This window comes from Barbatula barbatula (genome assembly GCF_947034865.1).
Source record: "Barbatula barbatula genome assembly, chromosome: 24".
Classification (NCBI taxonomy): domain Eukaryota; kingdom Metazoa; phylum Chordata; class Actinopteri; order Cypriniformes; family Nemacheilidae; genus Barbatula; species Barbatula barbatula.
The window spans coordinates 932,920-950,713 of NC_136787.1; the positions used below are offsets into that span (position 1 = coordinate 932,920).

General features: G+C 43.8%; 1 protein-coding gene across 1 annotated transcript; it reads left to right on the forward strand.

Moving 5' to 3' along the window:
• The first annotated feature begins 1,542 nt into the window (after nucleotides 1-1,542).
• On the forward strand, nucleotides 1,543-17,626 carry LOC306889342 (kelch-like protein 26). The gene is made up of 9 exons (XM_079448156.1): nucleotides 1,543-1,816; nucleotides 2,519-2,607; nucleotides 3,201-3,931; nucleotides 4,053-4,495; nucleotides 5,977-6,099; nucleotides 6,186-6,305; nucleotides 6,410-6,660; nucleotides 15,992-16,162; nucleotides 16,406-17,626. Exons 3-9 carry the CDS (start codon nucleotides 3,208-3,210, stop codon nucleotides 16,929-16,931), a joined length of 2,358 nt encoding a protein of 785 aa, XP_079304282.1. The 5' UTR covers nucleotides 1,543-1,816; nucleotides 2,519-2,607; nucleotides 3,201-3,207; the 3' UTR covers nucleotides 16,932-17,626.
• The last annotated feature ends 168 nt before the right edge of the window (nucleotides 17,627-17,794 follow it).

Here is a 17,794-nt window from a genome sequence, read left to right on the forward strand (position 1 = left end):
CCTAGGGTGGGAAGTGGTCTCCGTAGCGCACGTCCTCATTGAAGGAACAGCGCTTACCCAGTAGCCCTACGACTGGATGGCCCTCGCCAATGGGGCCGTCTGAGTTGGCAGAGGGTAGGGGCTACTCATCTTTGCCAAAAGCTCTGGGAGCCCCTGCCTGCCCACTGGAAGGTTACAAATTTCGCGATAGCGCTCACGTGTGGCTCGCCCAGGCCGGTCAACGTCGCTTCGCTAGAGATTGTGACACGGCTAGTGCCGTGGCGTTTTCAATAGGAACCCCATCTGTCGGCTTCGACACAACGTCGAGAGACCGACAGAAAGGGAACGTCTCGGTTACGTATGTAACCTCTGTTCCCTGATGGAGGGAACAAGACGTTGTGTCCTTCTTGCCACGACAATAGCCGTCCGCTGCAGCAGTCACGAGATGCTCTCAGGCTCCTCAGCACAAAAGGTGAATGAATGAGCACGCCGGCTCCCCTTTTATACCCGGATATCCGGGGGCGGAGCCCGGCATGCAAATTTCATTCGCCAATTTCATTGGCCTTTTCAAAATAGTCAGAGATGATTGGTTCTCAGGGGCGAACCCCATCTGTCGGCTTCGACACAACGTCTTGTTCCCTCCATCAGGGAACAGAGGTTACATACGTAACCGAGACGGTAACCACATACAGATGTTTAATGTAAGTAACAATTACTTATTGTTACTTACATTTTAATAATTAATCGATACTGAATGCTGTATGTCTACTGCAGAACTATTCCATAATTAAGACTTATTTAAAATAACTATCCATTACTCATTAATAGGTTTTATTAAAAATAATTATGCCAATTAACTGGCTTTATATGGTCTTGATAATACAATTTTAACTGTTCTTAACTCTGTTTACCTTCACATGTGTTTACCTTTACATGTGTCTCACCTGTTGGTACCAAGTGGAGTGAGCTCTCACTTCTATGGAGCACTGTCAGGCATGTCAGGGGAAGAACCCAATTGCAGGCAGCGGGAGGTGGTGGGAAAACAAAAGCTTTATTTATAACACTCAAAAACAAAACTCCCACGATGGGGAAAAATTTAGACAAGACTAGAATACAAACTGCAAAACGAAAACCTCCCACAAGGGGGATAAAACAAGAGTGCTAAATAGACAAGACTCTTGATGTAACTAAACCCAAAATAACAAACATGACACAACGTCTTAAACACTAGAAGATAAACTAAAACCAGGCAGGGAACTCAGACAAGCAGGGAAAGGAACAATTTGAACAGAGTAGTTATATGACACATAGGCAGCATGAAACCTTACAAGCAACAGCATGACAGACAAGGTAGAATGCATAACGAACGAGCACAGGTCAATAGACATGAGGGCATTAAATAGGTAGATTAAAAATGAAGATAACAAAGGGCAGGTGTGTGTAATGAGACAGAGGCGGCAAGCTAACGAGGAAACGAGAGGGGCGGGGCCAAATATGAGACCGGAGAGAAAGCATATTATGTCCTGATCGACAATAATATGTTTCTCTCCACACAAAACACGTGGCTCTGTCGTGATTCTGCCACTAGACTAGGAAATCAGGACAAGAGAGGGCAGAACCATGACAAGCATGGGATCTTGAGAATGGCTGCTGACCTCCAAGCCAACAAACAGCTGCTAAGAGCTCCTGAAGCTCTGAATGCGGTCCAAGTACAGAAAAGGTGCTTACCCAACAAAGCAATGACAACGTTGGGTCTGCCTTCCACCACCAGGTCCCAGAAAGGAGGGGTGGGAGCTTTCAGCCTTACGACGAGAGTCACATTTGGACTCAATGAATGGTGTGTGTGTTGCTTTTATGCATTGATGCAGAATATTTCATCTCCTCAGCTCTAGACTAGAGAACTTTCTGAAGTCTACTGTTTTTTACAAGAAACTAATGTGATAGAGTTTTCTGATGAAATCAGATAAGGGGCTTCTGCTTATAAAGACTGTTCAAGAGGAGTCCATACATTTTTTTTTTGGAATTGAATCCCAAACCTAACCATTCTGTTAAACTGTTATCCAGCTGTCCAGAAATAAGGTTAGTAAAAACGAGTGAAGAGTGTGGAGGATGTTTAAAAAAGACAAGAGGCATGAAAATATTGTTCCATACACAGAGCTTTTTATGGCCTACCATATAAAATATACCTGAACTGCCCCCCACCCAGCAGACACGGACTGGATAGCCAGCAGGGATGCTGGCTGGAGTGCCGGCGGGGATCTGTTTCGAAATTGGGATACCTGTATACATACATCTGCACTTTACAAATTTCAGAGGCTCCCTCAGCGGTTTGATTCTGCTCAGGTCACGCGCTTCGCCTCTGTCATGATAACACTGCGTACACTGCTGCCAATATCTATTATTAGTCTGTTGGTTACAAGCACATCCTGCCACAAATAAAAGCATAGAGGGAGCTGTCTAATTTTAATGTAGCTCGGGTCCAGAAACAGACTTAAAAACAAAAACACAACAATAATTTTTGTTTTCCACCAATTTACAGAAAGCAGACGTTGGAACCCTATAACAGACTGCAGGCCTTTCAAGGACAAGCTTCCAGTTCTTTTCTCGAAAATCACAACAGAAATTACGGTGAGTTGGAGAAGGTTAAAAATTAGTATGTTTTGTAGAGTCATTACTCGTGTTTATAAGCTTTTGTACGTTAAAATGATTGCGTTGCCAGCGATTGTGTTTCAGCGGGGTCACCTCTGATATAATACAATGGGAAGTTCACTGCTCATATAACAATAAATATAACCACCTCATGTTTTCAGTGCTTTTTACAGTAACTGCCAAGAGATATTAAAGTAAAAGATATCACTTATTAACTTTGTAAAAGATAATGTTGGGCCACATGTGCTTCAAAATATGAACGCTACTGTAAATACTACCCTCAAAGTTCCTTTGACTGAACTTAGTGTGAGCTGAGCACGTATTTAAGGTCTAAACAATTACATGCTTGTCTAAATACTCTAAAAACTACATTCCTCTAATGCAATAATAGTGCCACTGGAAAAAATACTGGAAAATGTACGGCAATTTTTATAAAATAGAAGTATCTGTAAAATTACAGTGAGTTTGTTTCTCTGCCATTGGTGCTCACAGTGAGACATTGGCCAATATAATTTGCTTGACTTAGAAATGACATTTCGTTCACTAACTGAATGATTTCACCCTTTTGAAAGGTTTCCAATGTCTCAGTATAAAACCAGAGGGAAATTAGAGAAAATGGAGGCAGATACGACTTTTCATCTCCAGTCTGGTTCTTCTGTGAAAAGCAAATGTGAAAGTGAAGAAAGAAGAGAAAAGGCAGGTCGCATTACATCCTCATGTCTAAAAAGACAGGCGCAAGGGAAAAAATCCACCAACCCTCCAAATCCTCCCACTTCATCCTTTTCTCAGCCCACTTTCAGAAAGCCTCCTATAGAGCCCCTCCTTGACTCAGAGCTCCGCCCCTTTGTCCTCACCACACACTGCGATGCCCTCTTCGCTTCACTACGAGGACTCAAGGAGGAGGGGCTGCTACTGGACTGCAGTCTAAAGCTTCTAGACGACTCCCACAAAGCTCACGGACTGGTGCTCGCCGCCGTAAGTCAAAAGGCAGAGGTGTGGCTGTTGTCTGAAGAGGCGGGGCTTAGGGAAGTGGAACTGGGTGGAGGACGGATGACTCCTGCAGGACTGAAAGCTGTACTGGAATTCAGCTACAGCGGAGAAGTGGACAAGGGAGAAACTGATGAATTGCTGGAAGCCTGTAAAGAGCTGAAAGCCCAACGACTCGAGCAACTGTGTGCCGGTGATGTTCCGCTCAGCGGGAGCAGAGAGAGGGAAAGAAGCCTACAGGTCATAAGAACACTGTGGGAGAGGAACGTCGGCTGTGATGTCATCATACAAACAGACAGTGGAGACAGTTTTCCTGGTAACTATGACATCTCAGGGTCTAGCTCCACTGTATACTTCTGTTTTTAGCATTTATTAATGTGCATAAAGTTATCACTCATATGCCCGTGTTATATTTCATCTTTATTGCTCTCTTCTAGTTCATCGTGTCATATTAGCAGCAGGTGCGGACTACTTTCGGGCTCTCTTCTGCGGAGGGTTACGTGAATCAGGCGAGGATGTGGTATTATTGCGCAGTGTGGCATCCTGGGTACTGCGCCACCTGCTGGACTTCATTTACTCCGGACAGCTGAAACTGAGCTTCAGGAATGTGTGGGATCTGACGGAAGCCTGTTCACAGTTTCAGCTGCAGGGAGCGCTGTCATTGTGCTTAAACTTCCTACAAGACAACATGGATGAGACATCTTGCCTGGATGTTCTGGCTTTGGCGGAAGCCTACAGTCTGGAGGATCTGGGTAAAAGGGCAGAGGACTATTTTTTAACTCACTTTCAGAGGGTGGCACAGGGGGAGAAGTTCAGGGATTTACCTTGCGACCAGCTGAAGTCTCTGCTGGAGAGAGATAAACTGAACGCAGAAAGTGAGGTAAGTTCAGATGACTATAAAACAAACAAACCGTTTCGTCCATACGCAAACGCAGTATGAAGTCACTGAAACAGAACTTTTTTTTCATTTTCTTTTCTTTTACTTTTATGATTTTCAGAAACTTCAGTTGCTGTGTTGTCGTGTAGCCAGTGAAACCCAAATAGGGCTCGTTGCATCCTGCAGGGGACATCCAACCCAGCCCACATGATGTCCAACCCCACCCACATCTAAGTGTGACATCAGAAGCCTCAACCAGGGCCTGCCGCATAAGGGTGGGCGTCACAAGGCTTGTTCCACGTCAAAAGAACTGACAGGTGGTTGACATCACATTACGAGAGTGATTCAAAAGTGTGTGGAGCAGTTGGCTCTCAACTCTCTATCGCGGTATAGTGATGTCATCCACCTGTCTGTTCTTGCGCTGCCAGATGAAGTCGAACACACCTACAATCTGATTTATTAGAAAGGCTTCTGGCGTCACACATGGATGTGGCCGTGGTTGGAAGTTTGCTTTAGAAAAGCTCTCGCAGTACTTTGATGTCATCTGCCTGTCAGTTCTTGCGGTGCTACATAAAGTCTAACACATCTTTTATCTCCTTTGTTGTTAGCCTACCGGGACCTGTCATAATCTTTTCTCAGGCTTATGATTGGCCAACATGGCTTTATGGTTAGGGGAATATTGCCATCTGTTGGTTTGGCATGTTCTTGTCAGAGCTTTATAGCATGTTTTGCGTACTTATGTTGATAGATTTTTTAAATGGAGGAGAGAAAATTATGTTTATAAAAATATCTTTATATTATATTTGTGTGGACTAGACCCAAGAAACCACCTAGCACCAACAAGCCTGCATTTTAAATAAATAAATAAATATTAGAGAAACAATGTATGTTGAAATGTATATTACTTGTATACAAAAATTTATGAATTAATTATTTTTTTCTTCAAACAACTTGATGTAATGGTATCCTATTACACAACTCGGTTTTTAAAGGGATAATAAAAAATCATACAAAATATTTTTCTGTGTCAATTCTGTATTTTCTGTATTACTTTATAGCTTGTGCTGAACAAAAAATAAGATATTTTTAAGAATGGGGCTAACCAAACAGTTTCTGGTCCTTAATGACTTTCCCTATACTCTACTACAGAAGTTAAAAGGGACCAGCAGCCGTTTGGTTACAAACATTCTTTAAAATGTCTTAACAGAAGAAAGAGCTTCATGCAGGTTTAGAATAACTTGAGAAGGAGCAAATTAAGATATAAAAAAATATCATATCTGTTTCTGTCTCATCATTTCTGCACCTTTCCGAGCAATTCTAAACTCTTTGCATCGCTGCACTTGTGTATGTTATTCTCTTTTAAGGTTTTGCTCATTTCTGGAAAAGCGTCTGCTAATTGTGAACGTCTCAACCAAAGCATCAGCATGCTAATACAGCAGCAGGGGGCAATATCGCATTCAAACATGTTCTCTCTCTCCTGGCAGCTAGATGTGTTCAGAGCCGTGGTCAGCTGGATCGAGGAAGATAAGGAGCAGAGATCGTCTCATCTCTCGCAACTGATGCAGAGTGTTCGTTTCCCTCTCATGAGACCAGAGGAGCTGCAGGAGGTAGAAATGAGAACCTCCTGCCCTGACCATCCCATCATCGGTTCCTAATTGCAATTTTCTGCACAGTTTTGCTTTATCTCTTCCAGGTGCAGAACTGTAAACTTCTGGTCAGCAGTTCAGGAGGGAAAACAGCTTTGGGAATTGTAAATAATCTTCTGCATGGTGATCATAGAATATTGGACTGCAAGCCGCGCACTCCTAACCAGGTACAACCTACTGATAAAGCAAAATTAAAAATACTTTTGTTACTTGAAAGAAAATAAATGTTAACTGGACTAATTGTATTTATCCTTGTATCAATCTGCATTAGGTCTTGGTGCTTGTTGGTGGAGATTGTGTGAATGAGAATTTTGAGCGTCGAGAGCCGAATCTGTGCTTGTGGTTCGCCCATCGCTTTATGCACGGAGAAGGACTCATCCGTACCATCGAGTGGAGACCTCTGTCCTCCCTCCAAGAGACGCCGCGCTTCCGCCACTGTGTGTGCGTCCTCAATAACACGCTCTATATCTTGGGTGGCAGGAAGTACTATGGTGCCCTGGACATACTGAAGACTGCACTGAGGTGAGACTCTTTGGATCGTCTTGTGTTCAGTGATGGGAAAAAGTGACTTTTTTAATCAACTGAACCCAGTCCTTTACAGATTGATTCATTGTTTGCTCAAGTAGACCTTGACCCGACAATAGCATTTTGCTTTAAAATACCGTGAAATGAGAGTCAGACAGTTATTATATCTGATGCCCCTGAGCAGGTTTATTGCTTAAAAACTGTTCTGTATGTTCTTTATGCAACTACATGTATGTAAATCTCTTAAGTATTAGGCATAACAGTTAAAGGTAAATCAGTGTTTTTCAGTTCAGTAAAAGTTCATTCTGATCATTTTTGTTTACTTTCAATGTGTTTTAATTAAGTTTCAGTTTGTTTTAACTAACAGTTTAGTTTTCATATATGTCTTTACACAAGTCTAGTATGCCCATTTGTGTCAATTTGTCAGTGATCCTTTTAATGGGATACATGGGCCTGTCCTTCTCTTAAGATCTTTGACATTGTTGGTGGCAGGGAAGCTACAGCTCTTATCAGACTATTTTCTTTTTTATTTGAGTCATTGCTGAAAATGAGGTTGATGGAGCCAAATGGGAGTATGTGTTCCAAAGCCCTTTTCCCTAGCTCAGGGTGCTCTCGCCTCACACACACCCAAAACTCTGTCAAGGCACATCTTCAAACGTAGTCTGCAACCCGCGGTCTGTGGATAAATCCAATAGCTCCTCCCTCAGGTGGACAGGTAGCGTGACACGGTTGCTTTGGGAAAGTGTAAATGGGCTTCTAACCCGATTCAGTTGCTCAGACTTCTCTCTTACATCAGGGAAGTATGATTTCAAACTAGAAATCACGTTAGCTAAACATCCATCCAGAAATGTTTTTACTGTGTCTCTCTCCACATTCCCACTTACGAGGAAGCTACCAAACTGATGAAAACAGCTAAAATCGCCCTCTGCACACAATCTCTTCCACAGCTCTGCTTTCATGAGAAAACCACCAACTCGGTCTTAAAGTTTCAAACGTTCCTGCCTTGCAGACTGAGATTCATCTCGTTCAGTTAAGTAAAAATATCCCCAAGTAAACCTGGCTGCAGGCTGCAGTACAGGTCGGTGCTACACATGGGGGAGGGGCTAAATGTGGAGCTCCGCTCCCTACGCGCCTCATTGGTTAGCAGGCAGGGTCATTTCAGACCCATTGAAATATAAACTCTGTATTTTTTTATATAAATAGTATGATACAACACAATGAAAGTTAGTTCATTCATATGTACGTTTGTCTTTCTACTACTTGTAGGTTGATTTTGATTCACTTTTACTTATTCTTTGCGAGAACGACATACCTTATAAGTTTAGTTTATAATAATGCTTTTACTTCACATATTATGGTTAGAATATGGTTACCGTAGCAGTTTGTGGTTACCCTTCAAAATATATCGTGGTGTTTTAAAAAGTCTTTGTTTACAGTTTGTTTCTCATTGTTCATTTAACAACATATTTATTTAATCATTGTGTCATTATTAAATGTTTGTATCATTTATTAGCCTAATTCTTTTATTACTGTTGTGTAATCTGGGGATTTTTAGAACCAGAAGGTTCTAAGAGAACATTTTAGAGAAATATAAAGATAAAAGAAAAATGACAAAAGTCTAGTAAAAATAAATTACTGTTTCATATAAATGTGTTAATTTTTCTTTTTAAGTGAAGAAAAAACCTTTCTAAGAAAATATTTAAATTGTTTCACTTTATTCCTATAACAACAAATTATTAATTATTATAAATTCATGTTTATTGTTCACAGACACAAAAATACTACTTATTTACACACACTGCTATCCTAAAATATACTACATAAAAATAATACAACATATGCATATGTCACCAACATAAAAAACAACAACGATATACTATATACATTACATTTTCTTGTGTGTATACTTGTTTTTGCTCGCACACACACACAATTACTTGCACGTAAAACAGCTGTCTGGATCCTCTATATTCTGTCATAATAACCTCGCTGGACAATCCGTTTACCATTGCCAACAATAATAATACAATTTTGCACTTGCTGCATTGCTTAACTTTAAAGGGAACTCGCAATTAAGCCTCACAAATTATTGATGTGGCATTTAAAGGGTTTTCTGAACTCTTCAATTGTTTATCAATAACAAGTTCTATATACATTATAATGGTAAACCTTATTGAAAAACTGCCCAAATACAGACCGTATACACACCGTGAGGCTAGATATAGCGGAAGTGATGCATACTGAGGACTATATTACCCCACCCATTAACCAATGAGACGAGTAGGGAGCGGAGCACAACTTAGATCTCCGCCCCCACATGTAAGCACCGCCCCGTACTGCAGCCTGCAGCCAGGACCATCTCAAAATATCTGCTAGATACGCTACACTGTTAGACATTTCTATAATTTTTACAGTTATTTACTTTATATCGCCCAGTATAAACCAGCAATTTATCTATACAGTAAATCACTGTAATTTCCATTTTATTGTGGGAATTTTTTGTGACGTAAAACACTAAATACAGTGATTTACTGTATTTTTTTAAATGGATGTACAATACTGTATTTCCCCTAACGGTCTTTGGTTGTCTTTAAACACAAAGTAATTATTTTGCTCATTTCTGAGGGACAGCATAAGCTTTGCTCTATACGTTTTGAAAAAGGAACCCCACCGCAGAACGGAGAAGGTTTTACCGGGGAAGTATATTTAAGTGGCACAGTTCCTGAAAACACCTGAGGCTGAAAATGTTACGGTGTGTTTTCGGCAGAGCTGAGAGAACTTTCAAGAGGGTGAGTAAATATGTAAATCAAATGGATGCGTATTATTTATTTTGCTATTTTAAAAAATGTTTTCCCTGTTAGTGTAAGAATTTTAGTGAGGATAAATCCAGAGGACGGAACAAAGTGCGCCACAAAGACCGGGGTGTCATGATCCTGCCTTCTCATGTCTTTATTTCCTAGTCTTGTGGCAGGATCATGACAGGTCCACGTGTTTTGTGTGGAGAGAAACGTCTCGGTTACGTATGTAACCTCTGTTCCCTGATGGAGGGAACGAGACATTGTGTCGAACCGACAGATGGGGTTCACCCTTGAGAACCTATCATCTTCTGACTATTTTGAAAAGGCCAATGAAATTGGCAAATTAAATTTGCATGCCGGGCTCCGCCCCCGGATATCCGGGTATAAAAGGGGAGCCGGCGTGCTCATTCATTCACCTTTTGTGCTGAGGAGCCTGAGAGCATCTCGAGACTGTTGCAGCGGACGGCTATTGTTGTGGCATGAGGGACACAGACGTAACCTTTCTGTCGGTCTCTCGACGTTGTGTCAAACCGACAGATGGGGTTCCTATTGAAAACGCCACAGCACTAGCCGCGTCACAATCTATCGTAAGATGAGAAAGAGCGGTCTCTCCAAGGGGCACGAAGGGAGGCCTCTGAAGGCCCGCTAGGACCACATTGAGGTCTCAAGAGGCCCCTGAGGAACCTGATGATCAGGTCACGCTGCCCTTGAGGTTTTCCAGCAACTGGCTCGTGATGAGCGGCGATAGCGGCAACATACACTTTCGGTGTGGAAGGGGAGAGATTACTCTCCAACCTCTCCTGCAGGAAGGACAGCACGTGCCTGACCGAGCAATTCCGTGGGTCTTCTGTGTGAGAAGAACACCAAGACGAGAAGAGGCACCACTTAAAGGCGTACAGCCGCCTTGTGGCAGGTGACCTAGCCTGAGTGAAGGTCTCCACCACCGCGGGGCTCCTCGTCCCATCCAGGAGCCAGACGTGGAGGTTCCAGAGGTCTGGTCTCGGGTGCCACAACATGCCCTTCCCCTGCGAGAGAAGGTCCTTCGTCAGAGGAATTGGCAGGGGGGAGTTGTCGTCAGAAGCATTAGCTCTGAGAACCAAGTCCGGTTGGGCCAGTAAGGCGCAACTAGTACCACTTGATGCTCCTGGTTGACCACGGGGTTAGAATATGACGGCAGAGAGGCGTAATGACGATCCGCCTCCTGCCTGTGTGCCACGCTCTCCAGGGACTCAAGCGGTCTCATGTGCATCAACCCGAGGGGAATTACCCCAGCCGAGGATGGCATGTGTCCCAGGAGCCTCTGAAAAAGTTTCAGGGGGACTGCTGGGTGCCGCCTGAAGAGTTTCAGGCAGTTCAGCACTGACTGTGCCATTCTGAAGTGAGCCGCACCGTCATGGAGATAGAGTCGAGTTCCATACAGAGAAAAAAGGAGCTCTGCGCGGGGGAGAGCTGGCTCTTTTCTCGGTTGACCCGTAACCTCAAACGGTCTAGGTGCCGGTGCACCATGTCCCTGTGTGTGCACAACAGATCTCGCGAGTGAGCCAAGATAAGCCAGTGGTCGAGATAGTTGAGTACCCGCACACATCTCTCTCCCTGAGGGGAGTGAGGGCGGCTTCCACGACCTTCGTAAAGGCCCGTGGGGACAGGGACAGACCGAATGGGAGGACCCTGTACTGATATGCCCGTCCCTCTGACTGAGGTGAAGAGGATGCCCCGAAACTTTGGCGGTGGTCTGGCAAATTGGATCGAGTAGCCGAGACGGATTGTATTCTCCAGCCACCTTGACGGTCTCGTGCGTGCTAACCAGGCACTCAAAGACTGCGACAGGGGCACTAGAGGAACGATCTGCTTCACCGACTCCGCGGAGGGTGGTTCGCTGGCTAGCGGTGCCGGCCCCACCTCGAGGGTGGGCTGGCTCCGCTGACTTACCTGCGTGGCGGTGGCGCAGCTCAACGCACCGTCGAGGTGAGGGTGCTGAGGGCTGCGCAATTTTATACTCAGCTTTGCGTGTCGCCACGAGGCAACATCGAGTTGCCGAACACCGTCCTGTGGAGAGTGAGTGCGGCTGAAGAAAGAAAGACCCAGAGAGAGAGAGACTGCTCTTTTTGTGAGGAAGTGGGCCCAGCAGATGTTGGGACAGGGCAGGGACCGTCCCTTTCCGACCGACCAGCGATGGAATCGCTGGGATCGGGCCCGATATCGATCTCCCCAGGTCCGGCTCGTCAGGAACACTTCTGCTTCCACGGCAGCTGCTGACGAGACGGTGGTCGCTTCCTCGCCGTCCTCTTCCGGGGGGCCGCCTGTAGGGGGCACCGTAGCCGGAGTTGATGATGAGGGGCTGCTGGGAGGCAGACGTTCCCTGGGACCTCGACGGCCGAAAGGCAGCCGGGTCGCCGCGGGGCAGGATGTGCCTGATGGCCTCCGTCTGCTTCTGCACTGCCAAAAACTGCTTAGAGAAGTCCTCGACAGCGTCACCGAACAGCCCTCCTTGCAAGATGGGAGCATCAAGAAAGCGAACCTTCTCGGCTTCCCGCATCTGCGCAAGGTTTAGCCAGAGGACCACTAGTGTGGACATCGTCCGAGCCTGCGCCGTCACCTTAGTCTCCCAGAGGGCGAGGTCGTGGCAGTGCGGAGCTCCTGCATGACCTTTGGGTCGGTCTCCCGGAGGAGACGGCTCGAAGGATTCGTCAGGGTCAGATGCCAGTAGGTCACCCTCCGATGCTGCGAGGGACATCTCATCTTCGTCACGCATCGTGTCCGATTGCGTGACGGAGGAGTAAGACGGTGTGGTACCGCCTTCCCGGGAACGGCCAGACGAGCGAGACGGGGCGTGAACGGTCCGCAAGCCATCGGCTGACGGATTGACGTTCATGATAATCCCCATGCCACCCAAGCTGCTCGCCGCCGCTGACGGCAGGGCCGTGGCCACTGGGGTTGCAAGGCGGGAAGCAGACGAGGTGGTGGCAGAGAGAGCGCAGCCACCCATGACCGCAACCGCAGTGCGGGCAGGATGACTCCACGAAAGCTGCCTCAGCGTGTTGTTGCCCGAACACGCCGGCTCCCCTTTTATACACGGATATCCGGGGGCGGAGCCCGGCATGCAAATTTCATTCGCCAATTTCATTGGCCTTTTCAAAATAGTCAGAAGGATGATAGGTTCTCAAGGGCGAACCCCATCTGTCGGTTCGACACAACGTCGAGAGACCGACAGAAAGGAAACATATTATTGTCAGTTATGACATAATATGAGTTCTCTCCGGTTTCCTTGTTATCCCCTCTCGTTTCCTTGTTAGCTTCCCCTGAGTGTTTTATTACCCACACCTGTCCCTTCTTAATTATCCTCTGTTAGTTTCCTTTTTTAATGCCCTCATGTCTATTGTCTTGTGCTTGTTCGTTGTACCTGTATATGTTTCTATGCCTTGTAGCTCAGTCGTGTCCTGGGACCCGTTTCAATAAGGAGGTTCAAGCAATACTGAGTTAAAATATGAACTCTGAGTTGGTTTACTCAGATAATCGCTACTCTGAGTTTTCTGTTTCAGTACAGCTGGTTTCAATGAGTTAAATCCACTCTGAGTAAGTTCACTCTAGGCTTTAAAAAGCCATCATCAATCGAGCGAAGATAACACGATTCACCATGGCAACGGCACGTGACAAAAAGCGCTCCATTTATTTTCCGCCAGTCGAATTGGAGGCACTATATATATATATATATAAATATGTATATACATATATACCTTCGATTTTTGTCATGTAGGTGCAATCCTGGAAAATGAAATATAAGAACATCATTCAGTCCAGTGAGTTTAAATGCTCTTGCCAGTAGGATGCCTGACTGGGAAATGTTTGATGTATTTAATAAACTGGCCTTGAAAGTTTTTAGTATATGAGAACAGAGAACCTGGCCATAGAAGACAAAAAACTGGCCATGCTTGCCCCGCTCCAGCTATGTGTAAAGGAGGCCAGCTAGTGAAGAGTTGTGCAGTGTGTAAGCCTCACTCCCCGACCAGCAGAGATGGTCTAGCGACAGACGCTATAGGGACTGCGGTCTTAAGGCTCGTCGTTAGAGCGCCCGTCTCTCATTCTGACTGACGTCGATTTCGAAGACCGCGCAGAGCGGGGCGAGTGGAACCGGTTACGTGTGCACCCAATCGCATTGGGAAATCCTAAAGGGTATTTGAATTATTAGCTTAGTTCCAGAGGTGGCAGCAAGACCACATTTATTTGATCAGCCTATTTCAGAAAGACGTACACCATTCACCTGCAATCCTATGAAACTCCTCTTTGATGGCTCTCACAGGTTTATCAGGAAACTTAACAAAAATTTATAAAAAGTGCTTGATAGCGATGCACACTTATCTTACAGCTCTGCATACAGTTGCCTTGCTAACGTGTTCTGCATCCCTGGTGTTATATAGAAAGCTTCCATTAGCAAAGAAACATAAAGCCATACAGAGAATCTGCTCAGATGTCAGAGCGCATCCCCGACGAGTGAGGTTTGTGATGTAAGGATGAAGCAGATTATGGATATATGTAACGGACTGTAAAGAAAAACAGTATCGCTCAAATAAAAATTCCTCAGGATATGATAAAACATCCAAACGGGGCTTCACCATATATTCTCTCCCGACGTAAATGTAACTCTCTCTGAATGAATGCAGCTTCCTCATCTACGGGTTCCTGAATAAACGGACATGCCATTTTAATGTCTGTGTTACGAACTTGTGCGCGATTAAGGAAAACGAATGAAAAAACAAACGGCGAAAGCAATTTCAACACCGCTCGCGTTTCTAAAAGGGGGCGGAGATTGTAACAAACCTCGGGTTAGTGGAATAAAACCTGCTCCCGACCAGGTTAGGTTCACAGAGTAGGTTACTATGGTTACTCACTCTAAGTATAAGATACCTTAATTTCTGAAACATGCTTGACTTACCCTGCGGTCACAGGTTTGATATACCTCGCGTTCTGAAACTGAAGACCCAAAGTATCCCGTTTTCTGGGGTTAACTTACACTGAGTTTGCACTTACCCTGCTTTCTGAAACGGGTCCCTGTTTTGCTTGTGAAGGAACCTGTGGATTTTCTTGCCCCTTGTGTGGATTTTTTGTAGTAAGTTGCGTGTTAGTCTTTATAGCTTAAGTCTTTTGTCTTATGCCCCCTCGTGGGAAGTCTTTGTTTTCAGTTTTGGATTTTAGTTTTGTCAGTGTTTTCCCCATCGTGGGTGTTTGTTTTGTTTGTGTTAAAATCTTGTTAATCCCTTCACCGCTGCCTGCACTTGGGTTCTTCCTTCCCAATCCTTGACACAGGGTGAGTTGAAAAGGCGAAATTGTGAACTGAAAAACAACTGCAATAAACACCAGAGTATCATCCTTCCTTCGCCACCTATCTACATATCTACAGGATTTTGTTAGGAATCTAATGTATCCTGTACTATGGGTTTTTATGCCGTTCTACAGGAATTCTCAATTATTTTATGAAGTTATTTGTATGAATTTTTCACATTTGAAGCTGTTTGTTGCCGTTAATGGTGAATTCCATTTAAGATCAGTTCTGTTTTATATCCCAGATACAATTCTATAAAATAATTAATTTTATTTACATTTCATATATTGTAAGTTTGTTGAATTCCATTTTAAATCAGTTGTGTATGAGGTCCAAGAGTTCATGCATTGCTGCAAATAACATTAATAATTTTTGTGTTTTAAGCATTTGTAATGTTTAAATGAATTTAAATAAAGAAAACTAAAGAAAGCAATAGCTTTGCCAGTAAGTTACTGTAAAAACCCTTTGAAATGTCTAACAGTGTAGTCTGGCAATCCAATTATTGTCCTTAAACAAAGTCGAAAGCCAGCGGACTTCGGTGTGTTCAGATCCCATGTCATCACATAATCTCCGAAACATACGTGCATTCAGTGGTCCCGACTTTATGAAGTGTATTGCCTTTGACAGCATCTTTCAACAGGGAATAAAGCTCTGGGCTCATTACCAGGGCTTCTCTGTGTATCACACAGTGTGTCCACAGGATGTCTGGATTCTTCTGCCTTAAGTGCGTGATGAGGCCTTTGATACGACCTGTCTAGGCTGCTGCTGCGTCAGTGCACACACTGGTACAGGATTTCCAGCTGATTTCATCTTTCATTCTTTTTAGCATGTCTGTCTTCTGTTGAAGGAGCCATGTCCTCTTTTAAGAAGCCACCTGTCCATTTTATCGCAACCTCTCCTAACTTACATTATTTCGCGCCTGTTTCCGGGTCCAGGTCTCAATAAATAACTTGAATAAATTGAAATGCGTTTTAAATGTATGAATTTATTTTAAATGCATCTTTGTTTAGTCCTAATTTCATATAAAAATACGATTAGCATAATTGATTGATTTTCATTATTTATTCCTAAATGTCAGTTTCTCTCACGTACCCCATTTGTAAATCCATGATTTGTACACCATATTAAAAAAACATTTCAGGGCATACACACTCCTCAAACTCAATAACCTTAGCCGAAAGATCAGATACTATGCGCTGGTGTCTGTGTGCAGATTTGTTCCTGCTCAGGGAAGATGGGAACGTCTTCCTGACATGTCCAGCCCCAGAGATTACTTCGCTGCTGTGTGTCACAGAGGGAAGGTGTTTGTCCTGGGCGGTAACTGCGATGACATGAACTGTCTGGACTCAGTGGAGTGTTACTCACCAGACGACAACACCTGGAGGTACATCTCTTGGCCTTGATATATAATCAATGAACTTATTATTACAGAGAAAGTACAGCAGTTTCATTGGCCACGATTATTAACCATACAGGGACTTCAATTTCACTTTCTGTGCAGTATTTGCTTTGGTATTTCAAGTGTTACTTAAGAGACAAAATACTATTTGGAGCCACTGCATGTCACATCAAGCTGTGGTGATTAAATATCAAACCTGAAAATGTTCCTTTTTCCATGAACCCACAGGTTGTCTCATCCTCTGGACGTGCCTCTCTGCGGTCACGCCGTGGCTGTGTTGAACGGAGAGATGTTTGTATCAGGCGGTTGCGACTCTCTTCAGTGTTGCTATCCGTGTTTGTGGATCTACGACCCGGTGCACGGCTGCTCAAAACGCTCACCCATGACAGTAGGTGCAGGACGGGCTGGTCACGTGATGCTGGTTACAGGACACCGATTGGTTGTGGCTGGGGGGCTGCAGCCAGTGTCTGCGGGGTTTGGAGACCAGCTGCAGTGTGAGTTGTATGATCCCGTTCATGACTCCTGGGCGTCTTTCCCCCCGCTGCCTCGACCGCACCTCTCGCCTGCAGCGGTCGCTGTTGATGGACAGCTATATGTTTTGGGAGGGTCTTCAGCTGATTCGGCCCGTGATACGGCCTGGGTTCACCGTTACGATCCACAGGCAAAGTGCTGGGACAAACTGGGAGCGATGCCGCGGCCTTACGCTGATCTCGCCGCATGTGCTTTACAGCTTCCCGTCAGCCTGAAGAGCTGAAAAAGTGCAGATGTGATGGTTACAATACACTGTAAAAATTCACTGTGATTTTACAGGAAATTGTATGTATTGTACGCATCTGTGTTATTGTTGTGAAATCAAGTTATGGTGACATTTTTATTACATTTCTTATTGAAAAAGACTTATTAGTAATTCTCAATAAGAAATATAATCACCATACCATGGTAAGTGAATTGGATTTCTTTCATGGTCAAAGAAGTTCACTGCTTTCATCTGAAGGCAGATTGATTTGTGTTGTGTCTCTTTGACAACACCTTGTGACATTGGTAACTATCAGGATTGGTATACAAATAACAGTAACAGTTTGTCAAATTATAATATGAATTGATGTGTCATTTAAACACAGAGATATTACAAATTCAAATAAAACATCATATTATGATGACCTAACCCTAAGGTTACATGGATCTTTTTATGAATTGTCATTTATTAAATATGTACTTCATTTTATTTTTGTCAAATTCGTAAATATAAATCAACATATTAATTAAGAATAATGAGACGGACTGTTTAATTCAGGGCAAAACCTAATACATACAAAAAGGCATAAATAATATTATGAGCTTAATGTTTTAATTAATTGCATAAGCGATATTTTCTTTAAAAAGCTTATCTTAGACCTTAAAAGAAGATAACACTCAAAAAGCTCAACTGTCTCAAAGTCAAACATATACAAAAAACATCCAAACGCAGTTAAAAGAATCATGAACAGATTGTCCGTTAATGCCTTCTGTAATCTGATAAAAATTGAATAAAGGTCCTAGTTGGTTGCTTCCACTTTGTTTGCATTATTATAGCTATTAAAGAACTGCTTATAGTCACAGTAATCAAAATAAACTCTT

Coding starts and splice junctions, on each gene's coding strand:
- LOC306889342 (XM_079448156.1), top strand. CDS start 3,208: ATGTCTCAGTATAAAACCAGAGGGAAATTAGAGAAAATGGAGGCAGAT. Junction 3,932..4,052: donor CAGTGGAGACAGTTTTCCTG/GTAACTATGACA, acceptor GCTCTCTTCTAG/TTCATCGTGTCATATTAGCA. Junction 6,306..6,409: donor AGCCGCGCACTCCTAACCAG/GTACAACCTACT, acceptor AATCTGCATTAG/GTCTTGGTGCTTGTTGGTGG.